Source organism: Amblyomma maculatum, chromosome 4 (genome assembly GCF_055883805.1).
Source record: "Amblyomma maculatum isolate TAMU_Amacu chromosome 4, ASM5588380v1, whole genome shotgun sequence".
In the NCBI taxonomy this organism is placed as follows: Eukaryota; Metazoa; Arthropoda; class Arachnida; order Ixodida; family Ixodidae; genus Amblyomma; species Amblyomma maculatum.
In genome coordinates this window covers 118,823,417-118,847,918 of record NC_139347.1, presented here as the reverse complement: position 1 = coordinate 118,847,918, position 24,502 = coordinate 118,823,417, and the positions used below count along the sequence as shown (strand labels likewise).

Genomic DNA, 24,502 nt, shown 5'->3' with positions numbered 1-24,502 from the left:
TTTTTTCTTAGAGTACTACATCGACACTCGCGCATAAGCGGGCTAATTTGTCACTTTTTGCGCCGTGTAAATCGTGTGAATAGCTCTCCCCTTTGTTTTGTCGCAATCCTATGTCCCTTCTACATCTGCCAGTAATCACAGTTCGCTTGCCTAAGATATTAGAGAGAAATTGCCGCTGCTGACGACACCTTTAGCTTCCATTTTTGTTGGTTTAACAAACCACTACTGATACTACTCACCGGTGACTCCGCCAATGACGTAGATCTCGTTGTCGAACTCGGCCGCCGCAAAGCTGCTTCGAGGAATGCTCAGCGGTGCCACGTTCTGCCAGTTGTGCCGCATGTCCACTCCGCTTCGTATCACTGCGCACACGGTGGCAACGACAAGCTGAGCGGTAACGATACTGAGTGAACGGTTCATTGAATATTTAGCTATCAACATTAGTTGTACCATAGCTATCGTATCATTTCAGATTATAGAGGCTGCAAGAAGGAGACAAGAAACTGCCTTGACATAATTTCGGCTCTCTATCACAACGCTCAACATGAAAGAATGCATCGCCGAATACGTGCTAACTGGTCATTTTTGTCAAACTTGAGGGATGCATAGTCACTGGAAAGCAAAGAGAATATCAGCGGTTAAAGTAGCGGTGCGCATTCACGAGAACCTTCCTCGATAAGGACGTGTTATGTTGTATCTGGGGTTTAACGTACCAAATGCGACGCAGGCTATGAGAGGCGCCGCAGTGTGGGGTCCCAACATTCCAATTACTTTGGGTTCTTTAACGTTAACTGACATCGCACACCACAAGGGCGCGTAGTTTTTCGCCTCCATCGAAAAGCGGCCGTTGCGCCAGACATTCGATCCCACATCCCTGAGCACATAAGTCGAGCGCCCTAACCACTGCACCCCCACGGCCGGCAAGATAATGAGAGAAATACCAGCAGGAAAATGTAGATGATGGGCTGCGATCAGCATACGCGGTGTTGAAGAGCAGAGAAAACTGTTTTTAGGGCTGATAAATATCATGACACATTTATGCTTTCTTGCAAAGTGTTCACCGGCTCGAACAATAGCTTTTGGCCTGCTGTCTAGGGGAAAGCAATCGAAGCTCCCGGCAAAGAACAAGGCGTCGTCTAACAACAATAACGTTTTAATCTTGCATTCCGTAAAGCGGCTCGTCAAGCAGGCCTAATAAAATAGCGTCACGATAACACGGGAGGTTTCATGGTGATGAATATACCAAAAGAAGAGGCGACAGCAGCTTAAATGCTCTTACAGTGCAGAAGAAAACACGCGAGGACGAAGCGGCAAAACACGTGGTGCGACTGGTCTGATGCTTGCGTTAAATTACTTTCTCGCACTAGCCGCTGTAAGCCTGAAAACTGACACTCTCCCTTCGTCCTAGTATTTTGTTCTGTAAAAGGCTGTGCATTCCACACCATTAGACCAGAGTGATGAATGATTGAAGATTCGCAAAGGAATCAGCAAGCGGAGCCAGGAGGATGAAGATGAAGGAGACAGGGCACCATGTTATGGTATTTACAGCCGTGGAGGCAGCCGAGGAATAAACGCAGTTTAGAGGCGGCTTGGTGTCTGCAATCGTTCTTCTATATTCATGGTGCCGCAACAAGGGAAGGTAGTGTGAGCTCCTCCATCGATCCTTCCCGGAGATTGCAAGATGAACGCCAACAGCCTTCCAGGAAGACACCAGGAGCTCTGCCAGCTAAATCCACGGGAGAGGGACGAAGAGGGCTTCAGAAAAGCACCATGGACCGCATTATAAGGAAGTGCGTCATCCAGCTTGCTTTCCTGACCCGGCTGTGCCATGAGATAAGTGAACTATTGAGATCAAATCCAGAAATTATTCTAGTTATAATTAAACAGCGGAAAACATGCTAAAGAAACGAGAGAATAACACACCACAAGCACTTTTGATATGTTATTCTCTTATTTCGTCTGCGTGTTTCGCGCTGTTTTATTTTTAACTATGTATCACCAACTTATCCGCTTAGCTATTCTGTTGGGACTATTCTAGACCTAAAGATCGTTCAAGCGAGAGTGCGAACCTTCAACAACAGTTTACGCGCTTAATGAGTAAATACAGGAATATAAAGTCGAGGTTTGTGCAGACGTCACAGCTGTGCTAGAGTACGATGAAACTGCCACATGGGCAATGACGATTCTCTGCCACTGCATCGAGGCCCTTCAGGTGCTTGTTCCTGCTGTTCACAGTCGTTGTTCTGTGAAGGCAGAGCTGAGCTCACTGCAGCAGCTTCATCGTCTATGAAATCAAATTTATCGGATATTTTGACCTATCATCTTTCCACTTAGCCATCCATTCTGCCACTGAGTTTAAAGAGACGCGCGTCGAAGGTTCCACCACGGTTAAACACATGCCTGACTTCCAATTCTCTGAGTCAGCTTCAAATGCATTATCGGAGGAAACGCAATTCACCGAGTTATTGCGGAGTGTCATTGACAAGAGTGATGATTTTAAGAGTGCCCAGAGCATTGTCAGCCGTCAGCGACGAGCGGCTGCCATACTGTGAGACATGCTTTTGGAAAAAGCTTACTCCAAATAGGAACAAATTCACAGGAGGCTCTCCGAGAGTAAGGGAAGCGTCGCGCCAGTTACACGCGTTGAAAGGTGGGCAGATGCATCTGTGAACTTTGCAAGCAAGATTGATTTTGGAACACCAATTACAGAAAACTGAACGAGCGCAACAAATTGATCCTGTGCCGGACGACATACACATGGAGTGATCATTCGAAGGAATCGATTTATCGGCCTGCGGTGGTGCGACGCTTACAAAGAGACGCTTATCGTAGGTAGCGAGTAAGACCTTACTCGAGGCTCCCAGAAGCCATCAACCAAAAACGACGTAACTTTATTCAGTGGCTCTAAGCAAGCTATGAAGGAGAGTGAACAGCTGAGAGTATCCCTCAAAGAGCGCAGAAGTGAAACATGTGAAACGAATATGCGAAAGGGAGATGTATTGAGTCATTCTAGTAGACACGCCACCTCGTAGACGTTACGAAAGAGGCGAAGGTTAAAAACGGAGAGCTTGTCTCCGGTATTATTGCACAAACGCATTGATCAGGAGAGAGAGCACTGTCGACGGCTTTCCGAAGACAGCGCGAAGCGATGATCTGTAAGAGGAACGAGGTGGGCTGAGGGCACTGACGCTGCCGGAGATTGTATCGGCATAGTGGGAGAGAGACGGCGAGATAGAAATAAAATGTTCAGAACGCAGAGGTTTGGCATGCACAGTGCACTCTCCACGTTGGAAAGTTAGTGGTAGAAAAATCGCTACTAGTGGCTAGTTCGATGTGGCCGCTTCGTACACTAAGGATTGCGCAGGGGAGGGGAAGACATCTTTGCGAGACGAAAAGGGAAGTTATGTGAAGAGCACTGTAAAATCATGAAGCGAGGCACAGTTTATAGGATCAATCACAGCAGATGAAGGGGGGATATGGGTAGCATCCGTGAAGTGACATTTGGCTTTCTCAAAAAACGTTAGCGGCGTCGGGTGCGCTGCACTGCGGAGATTGCTCGTCTTCGGCACGAGAGCAACGCATTCTGGATCGGTTCCGACAGAAGTCCCGTCCTAAAATATTGTCGTGAGAGCAGTCATGCAAAACAATAAAACTAATGACGTGAAAACATCTTGAAGGGTGTTTCTGGCCATGCAGGTACCTATCGGCTCGATGTGCTGTACAGTCGCGGTGCGCACTGAAACCCCATAAAGCGACAGGACACCTTTTCGTAGAAAACGGCAGTCTATCATCAATAATAAATACAGCAGCACCAGTGTCTACAAGCGCAATGGTAGAAACGTTTTCAATGGTAAGTTCTATTTAACTGTTCGAACACGAAGCAGGACTTTCAGTGGTCGACGACAGCGCAGTTCTTGCCCACGTTACTGCGTCTAGTGAGCTTCCGGTGATGGAGAGGTAGGACGTCTACGCATCGGCGACAGTGAGCGAGGACGCGGAGAAGCTGAGCGGTGCGCAGGCGAGAACTGGTTGTCAAAATGGCACGAGGGCTCTGGTGGCGCACGAGGAGTGGACGGCGGCGGACGGAGACGTGCGGGACCGAGCGATGGCGATTCAGGCGTTCAACATGGCCAGGGAGCCACATGTGTAGCAACTCGGCCAGTTGTCACAAGTCCGCCAAGGGTGCACAAAAGGCGGCGCACGTCGGTGAGTGCAAAATGCCCGCTGGGGAGAACCGTACAATGGAGAATACGTAGGGGGCGGTCGTGCGGCAACTTCAGCGTAAGATACTGGAGTTGGTCTTGGTGTCAGGACAGTTTTGGCATGAGTGAGCGGAGCTGTGCGCTGAGAAGCAAAAAGAGCTCGTTATCAAGCGGGCGGAATGATTCGGCAACTGATTCCTGAATAACCAGACTGTGTCGTTGTAGCCAAGTGTGAGGCGGACTGCGGGTGCTTTTTTTTTTTTTATTCGAGGAGTTTGCCATCAGGCATAGTGAGAAGGGAGCGGGGAGTAGGAGGAAACTAGAAGAATTAGTTCAAACAGGTCTCCCTTAAATAATCACACAGGTTGCCGATAAACTGATTGTTCAGCGTCCACTTCCTGTAATCCCATTCACGGTCCCACCGCAGGCCTACTTTCTGTAGGTAGCACTGTCGCATGGATGCCGTAGCTGGGCAGGTCCACAATGGATGCTTCGCATCGCACTGTTCCGGTGAAGCACCCCAATGAGGGCACGTTTCGGTCACTTGTGAGCATTGGAATATTTGGAAGTATATGCGAATGCCGAGCAATGTCTTCCCGCACGAAGTCTTTGATTTCTTGAAAAAGATTGGAGTGATAGTGGCATCAGACAAAGTAGCGATCATGTCTTCAGGTTTTTGAGGGACGACACGTTGGTGACATAGGTCGTCGTAATTTTGGCACATGGTGACAATATCACTTACAGCGCTGGGATCTTTGGCCAGAAGGATTTATGGTTGCCTTCGTGGATGCCTTTTATGACATGGCGAATCTTGTCGGTTTCAGGCATCGATTAATTTGAACTATGGCACAAATCTAACACGTCTTCGATAGAGCTGGCGAACATTTCTCCTGTGGCACGGGCAGAGGCTCTTTATTTTTCTTTCCTTTTGCATGCCTCAACATAATATATGTCATCTGCGTCCCACTCGTGCAAAAGGTGCTCGGCACGAAGCTTGTGGACCGCAGAGCGACCGAAGACATCCACGAAGCGAGATTTGAAGGAGGCCCAAGTTGGGATGTCAGCCTCGCGAGTTGCGTAGCATAACTTGGCTACTTCCGTAAGGTAGAAGATTACTTTGTTTTGTTTCAAAACATCATCCCACTTATTGTGTTTGCTTGCGCATTCGTACGACGAAAGCGAGTCTTCGACGCCCTGATCGTCAGTGCCACTGAAGACCGGAGGACCCTGCTGGCGGAGCACCCCAGAACATGGAACCGAAGGCGCCTAGAAAGCAGGGCCGGGTGTTTTGGTGCTGGAGTCATTCATTGTGGTCGGAATTAGGTGGCTGCGGAGCTCCACGGTAAGGAACTGGAATATAAAATCCGCGACCTGCATCAAGTGTTAAGCGGGGGGTGAGGCACTGGTAGCAGGCAGGACCGGAGCGATGGTGATTTCGCTTGTAGACTGATAGTCCACAAAAACACTCCCTCTTCCTCCACCGCAGCCATGCGTCCGCATAAATGTAACTTCTTTTCAGTTTTAAGGATTTTTGTGGTGGCTTCTCAGAGACGTTACTTTATGGCAGGAGTTCGTAAGCAGGACCGTTTACAGTTTCCCGATTTCGACGTGCGCTATGTAGACGACATTGTGAGTTGGAACAGCACCAGTACGGAGATGCGTTCTAATCGGCTCGGACCACGTTAGATTGCTGAAGGACGGGTTGGATACCACCTGCATCACGTCAGGTTTCTGAAAGTGGGGATATCGCCTTGTTAAGCACGCATTTTCGGAGCAGAATTCCAAGCTAATGGTGGCTAAGTTTTCGACTGGCCATCTCACCAATATGTTGGCGAGTGTTTTGATCACCCTCAGGCAAGGGGCGCAGCGTTAAAAATGACGCCATTCCTTATTTTCAAGGCAAATCGGCCTGACTAAAGACATAGCGGCAAAGACTGTGTTGTTTTTACATAAAATAACAAAGCTGGAGAACTTGCGTCGCGATCAAAAGCATGCTGGATATAATGAAGAGAACTAGAATACAATGGAGAGAATCCATATATATATATATATATATATATATATATATATATATATATACAAATTCGTCACTGAACAGGAGACTGTGGTTTATCATCTTCCGCTGTCTTCCTGAAGAAGCTGCTACGGGCAGACAGGCGTATGCCTTAATTGGACGAGAGAATGTAATTGGACTACACAGGGCATGTCTCACTCTGAAAGCAAGGCTCCAGGAGGGTTCGATTCTGCCGAGCCAGCCATCCGAGGTGAGAAGCCCGATTTACAGCTCTTGGCAAATCGTCCTTGTAATACCCCTTAAATGGGGCCTTTGAGGATTCAATAAATAAATAAAAAGTCCATATCATGAGTTGGCGTGACGTCGCACCGCTACCACATCATTCACTGCCCAGCCACAGGTCAGCTGCCGCCTATACACAACGCCGGAGACACGCCAAAGATTTTTTTTTCCCACAACAGCAACATCGCCAACAACGAAAACGCTAGGTATTCTGGAGGACAGGGCCTTTCCCACTACAGCAGTTATAAAGGAAAAGTCTGAGTCTTCGAAGTGATACGCAAAATTAAAGTGACAACAAGTAGCTTAAAGAAAGAACCACCGTTTTCATATCCCATCTTGGAAGCGATGCTCAAGTTTACCCAATATTTTTGACAAACCCTTTACTGGTCGTTACGAAGCGCACTCGATAAATGGCCAGAGTCGGTCCGACGTTTTTTAGTGCCCAGCATTCAAAACTCGGATTCGCGTTTTGTTCTTTGTCGCCCTAAAACAAATTATTTCACGCCATTTCCTCTTCTCAAAAGGAACCTTGATTATTTCTCTCACAATGTTTTGGGAACACGGAAGTCGCATCAGGTCGGAGGCACTCGGTAAAAAAAAAAAAAAAAAAAAAAAAAAAGAAAAAAAAAAAACGGGTTTAAAAGAGATTTCTGTTCTTTGTTTCTATGAAAACAACGAAGAAACAAAGGCGTTTTCTGGCAACTTCAAAATATCAATGGAACGCAGAATTGGGGCGACAGTATATTTATGCACCACACACACTACGTTGGCTTGATGCTGAGTTTGTGACTCTACGTGATGGTCTTATTTGTTAGTGCGAGAAATAACAGTCTAAGAATAGATTACGGTTATCGCAGTTACTCTATTGCGACTGCTCAGGACAAAGGAAATGCTGGCGGAGATGGAGGAAGCATAACGACGCACGTACCCCTGGCGAGTCGCCCGCGTTCGCCGTATCCTCCGATGACGTAGACGCGGCCGGCGTGCGTCAGCATGCGATGACCGTTGCGAGGATAGGGCATGGGGCACACCATGAACCACGCGTCCAGCTCCGCGTTGTACTCCTCTACACTGGCAAGCAAAGCCGAGTCGCTGCTGCCGCCACTCACGTACACCCTGCCTAAACGCGCCAGGCGACTAAAATAAATGCCTTCTAATGGCCACTGTACAAATGTCGCTTTGGGCACAAAAAGACGCCATATTGTTTTCGGCGTGCAGGGCAAGTTGACCTGCATTTGTTTTTTTAGACACCACAGAATTAGGAGCCATCACGATAAACTCGGCCGGCTATAGACGTTTCAGACATTTTATACAGGGCACTGTTTAGGTTTCTAACCGCCACCGGCTTGTGTCACAAACTGTGACTGTGCTCCATGTCCCTTTTCTCTTCCCCTCTTTATCCCCCTAATCCCTTTTCCCCAGTGTAGGGTAGCCAACCGGAGGCCTTTCTGGTTAACATCCCTATCTTCCATCCTCAACTCTATCTATGCATATGTAGAGAAGATAAATTTAGGTGCAACACCCAAAGCGATTTATTTGTCTAGCTTATTACACTCAGGGCTGAACGTTACAAAAAAATATATTTCAGTCAAAAATTAACAACAAACAATTTTACCAAGAAACCTGTTCTTAAAATTTCCATGGAAGTAAAAAATGACGGCTCATTATACAGATCAATTATTTTGATGACAGAATGTAAGATGGTGTCCAAAAAGTCTCCTCCTTCACCACTGATGACAGTAGTGGAGGACTCCGGAGAGTGCGACTACCTGGGATCCTTTGACGTACACTGACATCGCACAGTGCAAGGGTGACTCTTTTCGCTTCCATCGAAAAGCGGCCGCTGCGGCCGGGATCGATCCAGCGTCTTTGTCTTAAGTAGTCGAAGGCTCTTACCACTGAGCAAGGGGCGATTTTGGCTCTTTATTGAACTCTGCGCTTTGTATAATTATATATAAATTATATTTTTATTAAGCGGCATTGAAAAATTCGTTGTTCGTTCTCTCTAGGTTTACCGGTTCTGTGCAGTGGTATCAATTCCGAAGGCGACCATATGAAACTTCAACGCGAACTGAGAAGCTATTTGGTTGGTGCAACACATAGCAGATGTCCGTAAAAAACTGCGATGTCTGTCAACAACAAAAAGAATTCCCTTTTCTTTCAATACACCGGGAGACGCATTGTTTTTCATCGTCCTAAAAAGCATGCATAAATACCTTGGCTACAGGACAGCTTTCCTTCTCGCTTCAATAATTAGCATTCATGCTGCCGTTACAGCACCCGCTGAATGAGCGGCTATTGCGTACTCAACAGGCTAGTGTGATGGCAAGAGCAAAGCTAGCGATTGTGGTTCGGAATTTTTCTGTTCTGACCTTAGGCGGCTAAGGTGATGGAGAAAGATTGAGGTTTAATTTTTTACAACTACCTCACTGCTAATGTTCCATATTGCCATTGCAGGTGAATCCTTACGGGAAAATTATGCACATTACGTGTCTGCAGAAGGTTATTAGGAGCTCAGGATTAAAGGCTAGCCATATAGTTGCCTACACTGCGAGCAGTTGCAACTATAATTGGGTGAGTAAGCTTTTTTATGTCAAAATGATGCGTCGCTCTGCCAACAAACATTGTTTTTGAGAAGTAACCTAGCGAATAACAGCGCAAGGAGTTAAGTTGAAATGTGTGCCCAAGTGCATAATTAATCCCAACGTAATACATCGTCCGTATGAAATACATGGAAGCCTTCCATGAGATTATCGTTCTTTCCCTCTGTCATCGCGAGTTACCTTGAAACAAATCAAGAAGGTTTGTAAGGAATGGGGGCCCTGGAAGTATACAATGTTTTTTGAAAAGCGCATTTTTAATGGTGAAATATTTGTTTGAGACGGAATAGCGAGTTTGAAAATTGATTTTCTATACAATTTTCTTCAGTGTTCGCGCTCGCATGCAGAGTAACGGCGTGCAACCTTTTCGATATCGTCTTGTCACCGCCTCATTAAGAACAACAAGAAGAGGTACAGTACTGGAAGGCCGCTGGAAATACTTCCTGCCGCAAATTTTGAGGCCCCTGTTACGAACTGGAGGTAAGTATGTTGATGTCATCACTATAAGGACCAAGATTTTGCAAAATAATCCTAAAAACATGGGGACAGCATCTGTTGGCCTAATCCCAGCATTCGGCTAAATTTTTGATGTCATTCGGAATAAATAATAAGTAAACTTTTTACGTGTGAAATGTGATAGGTATTCTCCGTATTTCTTATTCTTTTTCCGACTCCTTCGAACGCGAGGTCTTATATAGAATGACTCCTGGACCACCACTGCTAGCGCTGGCATGTGTTTTGTCCAGGCCTTGCTGCCTCGAACCAAAAGTATATGTAACATGGAGCCCAGTCTGTCAGCATGAGGATACACAAGGAAGAGGTCGAAATGCAGTCTCTGAGACCCTGTCCGAAATAAACACTACCCAGAAGAATAGCGCTTACTTTGAAATACGCACGCCGCCGCCGAACTCCGTGATCTCCTCATTGGGGCTATCAGGGTCCACTGGTTTTGCTGTGGGCTGTAGCGCTCTGCCGTGGCCGTGCGTTCAATGCCTGCGTCATGAAGTGTACGGCAAAAAAATTGGAAATGACACAGTTCTTTAACGAAATAGTTTCGGAAGCCCGTTCTAAAAAAGGCGGCGTCGTCGGCGTTGAACGTGAGGAAGAAATTTTGACTGGTCGAGAGGATAATGACGTCACTGCCAAATTACCTCGCGAAGGAACTTTAATAGCCCAGAACGTTCACATTACACATAACATTACGCGAAAAATGGAGATTAAAAGACGTCATGTAATGGCAAACAATGACCGCCGCGTGTTTGAAATCTGTTGTTTTATAAAATAATTTACTTGACCTAAACCATACTGACACTTTATAAGGGAATTCCAACACGCAACCTTCGGCTCGCCAACCAGACACGCTACCGACTAGGCCAAGGAAGCCATTTTTGAAGCGGTAGTTTCACTACTAGAGTTCTCGGTAAGTCCATGGCGTGCGCTGCGCATGACCTTCAAGGCTGTTACAAGGTGAAACCTTGGGTTTGGAGAACCAGTGGATGGTCTGTGGCTAGATCAATGGTCAATCTACTGCATAGGTGAATGGTCAAAGACATGTCAAGGTCAAGCCGGGGACATCAAGGCCACGCCACGGGCATTTTAAGGTTGCAGAAACCGATCCCACTATTTGGGACCATCACTGCTCCCCTCTCGCTCTGCTCTTGACTGTCTTTCCTCTCGCCGTTGCCCTTTGCGGCGAAGAATGCAGGGAAGATGTCCTATCCGTGGGGTCCAACAGCGAAAAGCCTTTCCTCCTCGGGGCTCTCCCTCTCCATTGTTCGGCGGCAGCGCGAACGACAGGGCAGTGAGGAGTGCGGACCGGACGAGCGAAGGCGGATGCGTCCTCGATGCCAACAGGCGAAGGTGAACTCTGCTTGTTGCATGATCGCCCGCGCGGCCGAGGAAGACGAGAGGGAGAGCCCCTCGGTGTTCTTGTTCATTGGGGCCATTAGTGTGCTCTGAGCTAGCGGAGTGTGTCACAAACATTGCCTTTACGGTCAACAAACGCGCGGGATCCCCTTTTTGCTTACCTGTCGTCCCTCTATGAGGTTGGAGAACACAGGTATAAGTCAGTCCAGTCAACCAGTGAAGTACGTTTGTCGGTGTGTGATTGAGGAATAAGTTCAAGAAGGTCACTTTCTTTTGCAAACAATCGAATATTTATAGATAGTAGTCCAAATTACAATGCATAACCATAGAATAAAATAAAAATAACGCCACGGCACTACAGCGAAAAAATACGACCATGTAAATGACAAGAGAAAAACACGAAAATGAACGAAACACTGCGATAAAATAACACTATAAAGATAACAAAGCAAGTATGCCAGATATAATAAGTAGGGGCAAGATTTACACAAGAAAACACAGCGAAAAACAATACTAAATCAGGTCAAGGTTCAAGCAAAGGCGAAAACAATATTAAATTAACCGACAATCTGCGGCCAAAAGGAATTCTCACGTCTTTCTTGTTAGATGAAGCTTCGAAGTCGCAGATTTTATCGGTAGTGGTGGCCGTACTGATTAGGAGAATGGTGAGTTGATCGCAGGATTGGTGAAAAACAAGACACTTTCCCAGAGCGGTGTCGAGAGGGGCCCGGAGGACTGAATCTTCCCAGAACGCACTGCGGCGGGCGTGCTGCGGTATGCCTTTTTATTCTCTCGGTTGGCTGCAGCGCTGTTGCCATCTCAAATACGCGTGGTCGCTGCCCGAACTCATGTCGAGCGCGCTCGGAGAAGCGGGGAGATCCCGTAACTTCCACTCTATAGGTGAGGCAGCTTGTGACAGAGTGGCATATTGGCTTTGACAGCGGAGCCGCATCCGGTAGAAAAACGCCACATTTTAGCGCTTCAGCTGCTCAGAATTCTCCTCGGCCCTGCTCGCTTTTTCTCCTTTTAACGACGCATGAATCCTACCCAATGATATTATTTCAAAAAATCTATCAGATATGCTATACAGGATGCCCCAAGCATGGCTAAACAATGGAACTCTAGCGATGCCCTCTGGCGAATATACACTGAACATGGCAACATCTGTTAGGCGTCTACAAATTTTCTAGGTAACACATGCTAGATGTCTATATGACAGCTAGCAAGATATTTTAGCACTCTATTAAACATCTATGAAGTGTTTGCAAGACATTCAAGACATCTAGAGTTCATCCTGTCAAAAATTTCAAGAATTATCAAGCTGGTCATTAGCCCTCTTATAGCTGGGATAACGCTCCGTACATTTTGGGTTACAAAACATCTTACTAGATGATATACATCTTTAGGATACCTACTGCATGGCTATGATATTTGGCTCGTCTTATAGCTATATATTTATGAGCTAATGCGCCATTATTTTTTGCTTAAAAGGCTAGGAATACCTTGCAGAGATGCACTTAAAAATACAATTCAAAAAAAAAAAAAACTAAAGAAGCAAAACAAAACTGAAAACATCAAAGTTGAGGTCACTGAAAATTAAACATGTATTAAAACCGAAGAAAAAACACACACTGAACATTAGGACTTATCCGTTGAGAAATATTATTTGTCTAAAGCAGCGACCTAAATAAAACATAAAAGTGAGCATCAAATGTGAGATATGTAGAAGACAAGTATGCCACTCGGTTTTGTAAATACATAAATATCTAAAAAAAAACATCACAAGGAATTATGGACTCAGAAACAAGGTTCGTCTACAGCAACGACGTAATGAGAACTAAAAATAAGCATGAAATGTAATTAAATACACTAGCCAGTGCATGTAAATAGATAAATATCGGAAAAAGAGCATGACAAGACTAATGTACTCAGAAAGGTTGTCTACGACAACTGCCTAAACAGAACTGCACAATAAGCATGAAATGTGATGTGTAAGGAAAAAAGAAGTATATTGCTTGGCACTGTGAATAAATAGACAAATAACGAAGGACTTATGCACTAAGAGACATGTCTTGTCTACATAAAAATAAAATTTTTACAGCATCCATAAATGCTAACACTGGCTGGTGGGCACCTTGGACGATGAGTTTCAGTTGGCACTGGCAGCTGACCTATCAAGAATCCCCTAGGCATCCTGCATTGAGAAAATGTCTTTCAATGATATGTGACATATTTAAAAAGATACTTCTATAAAAATGCCAAATAAGTGTCTTATATTGTGTTTCCAGAATAAAAATGGGACCTCTATACTGCAAGTTTGCCTACATGAAAATTATTTTTTTTGCCTTGCGTCGTTGTCCGTGGTCACATTGTCACGCATGAAAATCTGCAACTTGTAATGCAAGGTGAAATGAGTAGTTTTCAAAGAATGGTTTGTTAGTAACTAGGGATGTGACAATAGTATTCTGAAACTCAATTGAATATTATCGCTTTGCTGGCGAAGTATATGTACAGAGCAGAAAAAAAATGAAACTGAAAAGCGAGTACCAAATCAAACATCCATGCGATTGTTACTTGAGTGCAATTGCTCGATTATTGATGATTGATGACCTAAACAGGAAAAGTAGAAAGGTAGGCTTGAAAACCAATATGCAGAAGACAAAAGGTAATATTCTACAGCCTCGGGAAGGAACAGCAGTTTACGTTAGGTGGCGAAGCACTTGAAGTAGTTGGTGAATATATCTATTTGGGAGATGTATGTAACCGCAGATCCGGATCATTAAAGGGAAATAACAAAGAAAATAAGACTGCGATGTAGCGCATTTGGCAAGCACTCCCAGATTATAACTAGGAGCTTACCGTTATTGCTCAACAGGAAAGTATACAACAGTTGCATCTTACCTGTACTTATCTAAGGGCCTGAAACGTGAAAGCTAACAAAGAGGGTTCTACTTAAGTTGAGGACAACTCAGCGGGCTATGGAACGAAAAATGGTAGGGGTAACATTAAAAGATAGAAAGCGTGCAGAGTGGGTCAGAGAAATAACTCAAGTTACCGACATTATAGTGGAAATCAACAAGAAGAAATGGGCATGGGCAGGACATGTAGTGCGAAGAGATGATAACCGATGGTCGCTTAGGGTAACAAACTGGATTACAAGGGAAGGAAAGCGTAGCAGGGGACGGCAGAAAGTTAGGTTGGCGGATGAGGTTAAGAAATTCGCAGGGCTCAAGTGGATGCAGCTAGCACAGGACCGAGTTAATTGAATGAATGTGGGAGAGGCATTCGCCCTGAATTGGGTAGTCAGGCTGATAATGATGAAGATAATGATGACCTTAATTTCGTGAGTCCATATGCCATCAATAGGTTTGCGTGCAGTCATAGCTTTGTTGTTCACTGAAGCCATTCTGCAATAAGACCCCTTTCTATATGTCTCAAAGGACAGACAAGATCCAGTGCACTGACTTTTCTCTTCCCAGTTGTGGACAGGAAAAGTCCATTGACACTGAAGCTAGAAAGTTAATAAAATTGATATTTTGTGTATATTATACTATGTATTTTTTAATGGAGGTCCCCTTGAAAACTTTGTTTTGGGAGCTCCTTCCGTATCACTTCAACTGACGCTTAATTTTTGTGATAGAATTCTGTAAAAGAAAATAAGCCAAAGCGACTATAGCTCCAGCACATCATATAGTCTCATTGCATGGCCCGTTTGGTGGGCAAATATTCGGCAGGCATTTTATTTGCATTGTACATAAAACGTTTACAGCCATGCATTACGTTGCCACAATACCTTAGTCGTTGTTATGCAGTGATTAAGTACTCCTATTCTTTATTCAATGATTACCTCGCTTAGCCTGAGGGCGCTACAGCAGGGGGGTTACAGAGTGGAAAAAACAAATCTTCATTTATGGAGCACACTTGATGACCTGAAAGCCGATTCCATTCAGTTAATCATCAGTAATCATGTAATCAGTTAGTACAATTTAGTTTTCTTGAGTTTCGGAACTGCATGCAATGAGACACTACTATATGATGTGCTGGAGCTATATTCGCTTTGGTTTATTTTTTATCGACAGAAATCTATCACAAAAATTAAGTGTCAGGTGAAGTGGTACGGAAGGAGCTCCCAAAACAAAGCTGTCCCTGTGAACAGGCCGAGAGTATATTGCTAGCAGTGAAAGAGTCGTTGTGGCTTATGTATACCTGACCCAAGTCTCTGACTGCTTTGGGCGGCTCGAGGTCCATTTTTTTCACACCTTCTGCTTCTTATGACTTCTAACCCACGAATCGTGACACAACTATTGGCGTATGATCTGCAGGCAATATAAACAATGCACGGCTTCCATTTGACGCCTCTATCTTGGTACAGAGTGAAGGCCACACTAATAAGCAGACTTTCGTGCCTGTTGTGTTTCTTGCGAAAGTGTTAGAGCCAGCAGCAGCCAACGAGAGACGACAGGGATTGCCGAGCTCATTTTGAAGAATTGCATCGCGAGCTTCACCGCCGGTGGCAGTTCACAAAACGCAGCGAAAAGAATTAAAAGCACAAACCTTCCTCGATGCACAAAACTGTAGATGTTTCATAAAACCCCGCCTTTCGTACTGACTAAACGGTCTGTGCGCGCTATCTCGCTCGCCCATACAGCCTGCGCTCGCGGAAGCAAAGAGCGGTAGCTTTTGTTTAGAAAAAACAAAAACAAATCAGCCATTTTATGCTGCTCGATTAGGTGACACGTTCAGAAGACAAAATTTCTTACTCTCCCAGCGAAGCTTGCCTTGCAGCCAGAAGTAGCATCCTTTGTGCGTAATACATTTTGAGCACAGTTACCAAACAATGAGCATACATGACGAGATTCAAAATTCTGATGGTTGCGATTGGTCGGCAACGTCGGCAATGTCACGCAGCGCATTGATACAATCACTTTGTGCACTGTATGTGCTTTAGAATGCCTAATAAATTTAAATTTTCACTCGTGGGAACGCTATGGTCGCGAGATCATTTGGGACAGATTTCATTTCAGGCATACATACCACAGGAATTTATTCTCATGTTCCTACATGACCCGTCAAACTATGCGAGATTTTAATGAAGCGATGGCTATCAAAGGCAACTTTGCGGAGTGATGTGGGACGAACTGTGCCTCTCAGTCTACGGCGGTGGCGGTGATGCGTGAATACTTATCTGGTTATGCACATCCAGAGGAAAGCATTGTGAGTTAAGACAAGTGTTTGTTCATCTCTGATTGCGACTCCAGCTCACATATAGAAATCTCGTTACATCCCTCCCAATGACCGTGCCAGTCTTTTAATTCAAAGTAACATTTTGTCGAACGTATATGCGCCATTCGCATATCTTATAACATATTTTATCATATCCTATAATATATATTTCATATCTTCCAGGAACCCGCGATTCTACAGAGGAGGATAATTAATGTTATTCTGCTCACACGGTAGTCCTTAAACTGAACGAATCACTGCTTCTGCACAGCCACTTCAAGAGGGACCGGTGATGTCACTTACACTACGAATAGAAGGGGCTGATGGCGTCTGAATCAACTCTTTGTAAGCGCCTACCGACAACAGAGCTGTCCTGTAGAACACAAGAAAGCATAAGACCTGCATGTCGACTTTGAGCTTGTGACGCCTACCACGTATTCTTGAGCAGATGGTAGCGGCCATTTAGCTCTTTAGCTCGTCACGCAGCGACTACGACTCGAAGAGATGCCACACACTGCTCCTTCCTCCGCCATGACAGTTCAAAAACGTTCAAAATTCACTCGTTTTTCCTGATTTTATCTTTTTCTCGAAGCCATATCTTATCCCCGGGAGTGGCATGTGCGCGTACTTACGCGTACTCGCTAATGTCGGCCCACGCACCGCGTACTTAACTGTTGCCTAAAGCTAAGCCACGCTCCCGCACATCAATTATCTTGACCGTGGAAACATAAGAGACGATAGGCTCACCATAGCAAACTCTTGCCCCGTTTTTAAGGCGACGTAAAACGTCTCAGACACTTATAATGCATAAGCATTAAGTGTCTATGTTCTAGGAGTTTGTCACCAAACTTTTGTCGGCAGCATTGCGTCAAATGAGGGGAGATAGGAAAAAAACAAATGGAATGGTTGTCAATACAGAATACAAAACGTCGCCAGAGAACAATGTGGTGAATGTGGAGTCATTAGTTAAATAATTAGCGCCAATTAAGTCAGTCAGATGCAGAAAAAACAGAACGGGGCAATGTAGACGTCCAAAATGATCACGTGGTACCCCATTCCGGTCGCGTTACCTATCAGGACGTCGGAATAGTTGCGTAATTATGTCGACGTTGGATGTGACGCCAGTGTGTGATGTGATAAACCGGAAGGGGACATGCTTACGCATTCCCTCAAAGCGGGAGGCAGCAGTAATCAGTAAAGTTTTTTTTTTTTTTTTTGTTATCTTAGACTGTGATGGCATAACTGCGCTATAACCTGCGTTATAGCCGTGTAGAACACGACGAAAAGCGGGCGGAAAGTCACTGCAGAAGCTACAAGAGTAAGGTGCAAGGACGACGATGACAAAAGGATGGTATGGAACACGCGCAGTTCTCCATCTAAAAAGTGTTTCGTCTTTCAGCACGCATGGTTATCCTATCAAAAGAGATGAGTCAACGGGGCGAAACATTGCATCGCCGCCCGGTCAGTGTCTCGCCCCTGCAACACAGAAAGATAGTGCAAGCATTCTATTATCAGGAAAAGGGGTCTGTTTGTTGGTGCCGCCCAGACTAGCAATTCGGCTTCAATTTGAAAAATATTCAGTATGTAGCGCATATATGAGACGCTCAGAAGTAATTCTGGTAACCTAACTCCTCGTCAATGTAATTTTAAGCGCCAATGCGTATATCGCGTAAAATGAGGTGTTTTTTGTGCTGCTGCTTTCAAAATATATTGCACCTGACTGCGAATGGCTGTTCGTGTACTGAATCGAAAAAAAAAAAGAATGCGCATAACTTTAGTATGTAGCTCACGTTTAGTTTCGACTGAAGGCAGGGAAAAAGAATACCCTACCACGGTGCCTCAGGGGTTAGGGCACTTGACAAGCGTACCCAAGTATGCGGGATCGAATCCCAGCCTTAGAGGCCGCTTTTCAATGAAAGGGAAAAGCAAGGCACCTGTGTGCTGTCGGATGTCAGTGCACATTGAACAGGCCACGATAGTCGAACTTTCCTACGCCCTTCACTATGGAATTTCTCATAGCGTGTGTCGCTTTGGGACGTTAAAACCCACAAACGAAAACCAAGCCAGGCAAGGAGGAATATTAGGAATCCCTTTGGCGGCATCACATCGCAGAAGGTTCCTCACGTGTCCGGCTGATTTGACTTCGCCGAATGTAAGCTGGCGCTACTTGTGCTGAAAGGGCTGGTTTCTGCATTAACCTCACCTTTCGCTTTTCAGCAAAGCTTCCTTGCGCTCAAAACTAAGACAAGGAATACTTTACTTCACATATAATTAATATATATGATACATTCAACGTATTGGAAACAAGAAGAAAGGTTGGCGCGAAAATCCACTGCGTGTACACCGTTTGCCTTCAAGTGTGGATAGCCAGATATTTAATTAAATTAAAATGTGCCATGCTGTCACCCGTTAATAATTAGGGGGATTATTAACGATGCGCCCTTAACGGTGCGCACAATCCCACGCACCCTTAGAGTGAGGGGGGGAGGGGGGGGGTAGCGGCTCCGGTCGCAAAGGAGATGCCCTCGATTGCGAGGCAAGCTCAGCCGGAATTAAACTACCTTGTAGTGACAGAAGGGGGTGGCAGTTTGGTGCCCAGCTATCGCCGGTTCAAGGAAGAGTAAGGTTCGGAGTCAGAAGTAACAAAGAAAACAAACTTTATACACAGCAAGAGACGATACAGAGGAATACACAAACACTAAAATTGCACAGACGAGAGGTTCATAGAAAAACAAACGCTAAACTTACAACTAGAGAGGTGTTCAATAACACAGAGGCTTTACAACACAGATCAAACACGAGAGGCACATAAACAAACACCAAATTGTTCACCGGGCACTGTTGCAGTCCGACGCCTCGAGAGTCACAATGTGGCCGCCATGCAAGACGAGCGCCGCTCCCTTGCAGGTCCGTGGGCTTGCCAGCAGCGGGTGATCCCCGGAAGTCCAGTCGAAGCACTGGCGAACACGCCGCAACCACCTACTGACTGACACTGACTACACAAGCGGCGCGGCCTCAATAAATAGGGTGCGCCGCGTCTGTCTGTTAAGCCGCGCTAAGGCTAGCGCGCACACACACTTAGCTTCGCTGGTTAGAGCGCCCCCTTCTCCTCCCGTCGAGCCGCGCGTCCTCATTGGCTAGCTTCCATAGAATGTTCTGGAGTTTTCTGGCATATTCCAGACTGATGAGTCAGCTTCATCGCCGGGTGATGAGAAAGAGGGCGACGGCGACGCGTACAAAGCTACGCGCTCTCTCGCGCGGGGGAGGAGGCTTTTTCTCGAACTTTGTGGAAGAAACCATGCGGCGCCGCACGGGCCTCGCGCTGCGCCGGCTTGATAAAAATGTGCGCCGATTTCGTGACACATGCTCATGACGTGCGTCAAGTGAACATTGCGCACGGATTCCAACGCGTATCTTCATAGCGGCTAATTGAGGATATTATGACATTTATATGTTGCGTTGATAAAAATAAGTGGTGCGGGCACTTTTTCTGCTGTATTTAAGATGTGGAGGCTGCGTGGCGAGGGTGGGATCGTGTGGCTGCATTTCGCCATTTCATAACCTGTTGCTTTTGAACTTTTCACGCTATCTGCGTTTACTGACTGCTGTCGAGAAACCACGGAAAACGCTCATGTGAGCGCAGTACGCGTGGAATCCCGCATGGTGCCTCAGATCGGCTTCATTATTTCATAAGATAAGCCCTTATACCAATTTAAACATGCGTAGACGGGCGCCTCATGTTGTTGTGCGGTTTTAACGCGTCAAAATCCCAGATTCTTGCATGTCTATTGAACTATAATTGTTCCTACCGTTACATGATAAACCTCTCATTTTGTTTTATGGCAAAATATCTGTGCCGTTTTTTAAATGAATTATGTTTTGGTAACAGAACTTTTTGTAGTAATATCAGAATTTTCCTTGTTACATAAGTACTAACAAATACAGACAGCTGAAAATAACGGCTTGAGGGGCTAGTTGGTGCTGCATAATATTCAGAAATGTGGCGCAACAAACACAAACACAAGAGAAGAGACACAACACACGCGCACACTACCAACTGTAATAAGAATCTGAAAACCCTCTTCACCACTCCTCATCTTCTACACTCAGGTACATCTCATCTTCCTCTTCTTTGCTAAGGGGCGCGTGTGTTGTGTCTCTTCTCTTGTGTTTGTGTTTGGTGCGCCACATTTCTGAATACAGAGAGCTGAATACTACAGAAAAAGGTACAGAACTACAGAAAAGTACTACAGAACTGCAGACAATATTACTTTTATGACAGAACAAAATAATGCCACATGGCTCTTTGCGACCGTGGAATAGACCGAGTACGGTGTAGTGCAGTGCCATACTGACCGCATTAATGTTTTCTGCCGGATTTATTGGCGAGTGCTTATTACCGTGCACCGCGCCCTGTATCGATTCCATTTTCTCGTGGAGGTGCTGGGCGTTTACAAGCCCAGGGCACTGTTCCTGGTTGACCGCAAGCATTAGGCGGCGAAATCTTATCCTTGACCATATTTGGATCAGCTTACCTAAAAGAGCAGATCATGTCTTCGTAACACATTGCAACACTCATGCGGACAGAAAATGTACCCAGCACAAGGTGCGGAGGTAATGAGCACTCGCCGAAAAATACGAGACGGACGACATTGATGCGGTATGGCCCCACACTACACTGTACTTCGTCTTCTTTCGCGGTCGCAGAGAGGCACGTGGCGATATCTTGTCGTATATTTGACATGGTTATGTAGTTTCTTCGACTGGGCTCTTTGGTAATTGCCCCTTAAAACTGGCGAGGAAGGCCTATTCCACTGAAGCCTAACGAGAACTGTGCCTTAAAGTTTCAGCGTCTATGGTTTAAAGCAGATTGTTTGTAACTATAGGTTCGTATAAGGAGTTTTTGGACAGAGGGGCCGACGAATGCTATGATTTCCACACGCCAAAGGTTGAATGCTTTCAACAAAATTCCTATTTTCTCTACACCACCACTCCACAACTGGAGTTTTCTTTTTTTTTTTTGCTAATATCATCATCGAGTCCAGATTCTTTTCACATGTGTTAAGGCATTGAGCAGCGCGCAAATTATTAAGCTTAGCAGATGGAACATAAGGTTTCACACTGTGGGACCAGTCTGGGTGTCTATACCACGAAATATTTTCATTTAATGTTGAAATCATAAAGTGTAATGACATCTTGGCTCGGGCGAACGATATGCTTACAACGTACTTGGTCGGTGGAGTCATTTGCATTTAAAATAGAAAAAGCAAAGCGAATTTTAGTATATAGTTACGCATGTTGTTATATTGCTTCTAACTTTGCAATGCCATTGATTGAATTTTTGCGAAAAGCATTTAAGGCTCACAGTTTCTGACTCTGTAATTGCGGCGAGGGATAAATGCCTTCTCAGCAGTGACGCGTTGGAACTTGTAAAAAAGAGAATGAATGCGTTAAGTAAGTCTCCGTAAGCAGAGCAATAAAAACGAACTGACATGAGACCGTTGCATCGTGGAAAATTGACTGAAGGAAAGAATATTCAAATTGAAATGTTTAGTCTTCAGACCTAATTTCTTTAGTGTTTAGTTTTTAGTCTTAATTTGCACTAAAAACAATTACAGTAACATTAACATCCAATGACTAGAGCAACTGAGTGTAGTTGGCTACCCCAGGTGCCATACCACCCTTTGTGTTTGAGGGCTATCCACATCTGTCCAATAAATGCCCGATGCGCACATTGGTAGGAAGAAAAATGCGAGCTTGAGCTCCAGCGTTCAGTAAGTGTAGGACCGACAGGGTCCTTGCTGGGCTGCCTTAAATGGCTGGATGTTGCTTCGAGTTCTACAAGATGCAATTCACCCACATTTTATGTTATATCAAACCTGCAGGGACAAGCAGATAAATGAAGGGGAAATGAGGGTGCTTTCTTTCCTTTCTGCAGGGACAAGATATCACATCCTACTTGGTGCTACACATCTGCTACGATCAGATCCTAACTCAGAATGTATCACTACATACATACATGTCATTTTCAAAGTAACGTCGACTTGTTAATCTAAGTTTAGTCGAAGTACCGGGACTACGAGACCAAATTCGGGAGCTCTCAGCTCAGCTATACTCAATTTGGTCTCAAAAAGCCGAACTTGCAGTGATGTTAAGTTCGTGTTCGGCAGGTACAGAAGCAGAAGACGATGATCTGATGATGGTCAGGAGGAGATATATATTTACAGAAGCAAAATATTATACATTGGCAAACGGTTACAGTAACAAGAGTCACACAGACAACTGCAACTTAAAGGGCAACTCCGGTGGTTTTTTCATCATTTTGTGTTTTTAATTGAATTACATTCCTCGGCACGTCCTGACTCCAACACAAAAAACCGTGTTCCAAAATTCCAATTAGAAGTATTTTTAAAAAAGAAAAACAGCAAATCGAAACCGAAACTGATTTCACGGCCAGAAGCGACGTCACATTTGACGAAATGGTGACGTCACACTCAGTATTAGAAAAACCCTCGTACGTGCGTTGGATGGTGAAAATAAAGTATGGAAATCATGCCGCACTGCGTAAAATGTCTGAGGTTGTTCAATATAAGCCTCACAATTTCATAATCACGCGGGAAGTAGACATTAACGCCTGTATACTGTTTGTGACGTCAGAAACTCAGTGTTGCCCGCAGAAATACTCTCAACTTAAGCCATGAAAACGGCATATTTTAAAGCCGTATTGCGCGTGAACGGATTATCGTACGGCACTCAAATTTTGTAGAATGCGTCAGGACGGAGAGAAGAACCTGTGGTTAAAGTTTCACTACAATATTCGAATGTCAAAAAACCCCCGGAGTTGCCCTTTAAGACAAAATACTCTCACACAGAGAAGTCACTCTACAAGCCCTTACTTTTCTACCGAGCATTTCGGTTAAAGCCTAGGGACTGTAAATACGTGCTAAGCACGGAGCCTCATTCTTGACTGTCGAACATGGTCCGAGGACCGCTTTTTCATACCAGACATCAACAAAGACCCAAGGGCGGTCACCTTAGGTGATCCGCCCCGAAAATGAAGCAGCCAATCAAATTATTTAAAAACATGCCACAACCTCCGTGGGTTGGGAATAATCTGGGACCCAGGTCCTTAATTACGTCAAATAAAAATGCAACATTCAAAACACACACTCTTTCCACTCGCCGGTCCCCAAACCCTCTCACACAGCGCCTGTCTTTGCCTCCCCTCCTCAGCGTGTTTGCGACGCGACCTTGCAGCTGGCGCCTTTGTGAAAAAAACGCCGCGGGGTATCTGGAGACTAGGTCACCCCGCCGTCCCGTTCGAGGAAACAGGAAACAGGGGGGGGGGGGGGGGCACTGTCCCAGAGCAGTGTACCGTCGCCTTCTACAGGGCGTTTAGGGAGCGCTTGGGGCAGGGCAAAACGGCTTCATTATCGGGGTCTCTCTGCCCCGATGTTTCGCGACACAGCGGGAGATCGCTGGGCTGATTGCCTACTTGGGAGGGCCGAGGGTCGCGTCCATTGTCGCCTTCTGCAGGCCATTTAGTGAGCGCTTGTGGCAGTGCAAAAAGCTTCATTAACGGCGTCTCCCTGCACCCATGCTTGGCGCCACGGCGGGAGATCGCTGAGATTGCTCGACGAGCTGGCCGTAAAGTGGTTCGCAGAAGTGTGCCACTGTTGTTCCCGGCTGATAATTGGATGCGTCTGTCGTTCGCTTCTTGGCGACGCCTCGGGGCAAAGGGGCGAAACAAACCAAGCCTCGCGCGCACCCCGCGGGGCGCAGAAGAGCATCCAAGAAGAGGGGAGAAAAGGAGAACAAAAAACAACAGCGCTCGCTCCTTGGCCTCGGCGCGTGGGGGGTTCGACCGCCAGCTCGACTCCACGTGCGAATCACTTTTCACTGCGGCCTTACACTTGCGTTTCAACAAGCTATTACAGTTTTTAAATGCCTAACGAGCTAGCTCAACCGGGTGTGTGCAACTCTCGGCACGAGGAAGAAGCGAGAAGTATGTGGCGCGTGCGAGATGGAACGGAAGGACACATAAAAGAGGACTGCAGAGCAGCGTTGCTAGACGACCGGTAGTCACGGAGCTGCTGCTAATCGCGTCCCGCCTGACCTACTACCCCAGAGGCTAGACCTTGGAGTGGCCACGGAGCTCCTGCTGATCGCGTTCCACTTGTCCTATGACCCGATTGACCGACCCTGGAGTGACCGACTCTTGTCGTGCTCCAAGCACGTAGCTAGCACTCACGTTCGGCGTTGTGCTGGGTGCGCTGGACAGACGCACCTGGAAATTGGCGTTTCTACCGCTTGAC

At 45.7% G+C, this 24,502-nt stretch overlaps 1 protein-coding gene across 1 annotated transcript in view; it reads right to left on the bottom strand.

Moving 5' to 3' along the window:
• Positions 1-24,502, bottom strand: part of LOC146192233 (kelch-like protein 35) — a 54,471-nt gene that overhangs the window by 11,245 nt on the left and 18,724 nt on the right. The window contains exons 6-7 of the mRNA XM_084600434.1: positions 7,427-7,618; positions 240-362 (exon numbers count right to left, since the gene is read on the bottom strand). Of these exons, the coding sequence (XP_084456560.1) occupies positions 240-362; positions 7,427-7,618 (315 nt within the window). The remainder of the gene's footprint in view (positions 1-239; positions 363-7,426; positions 7,619-24,502) is intronic.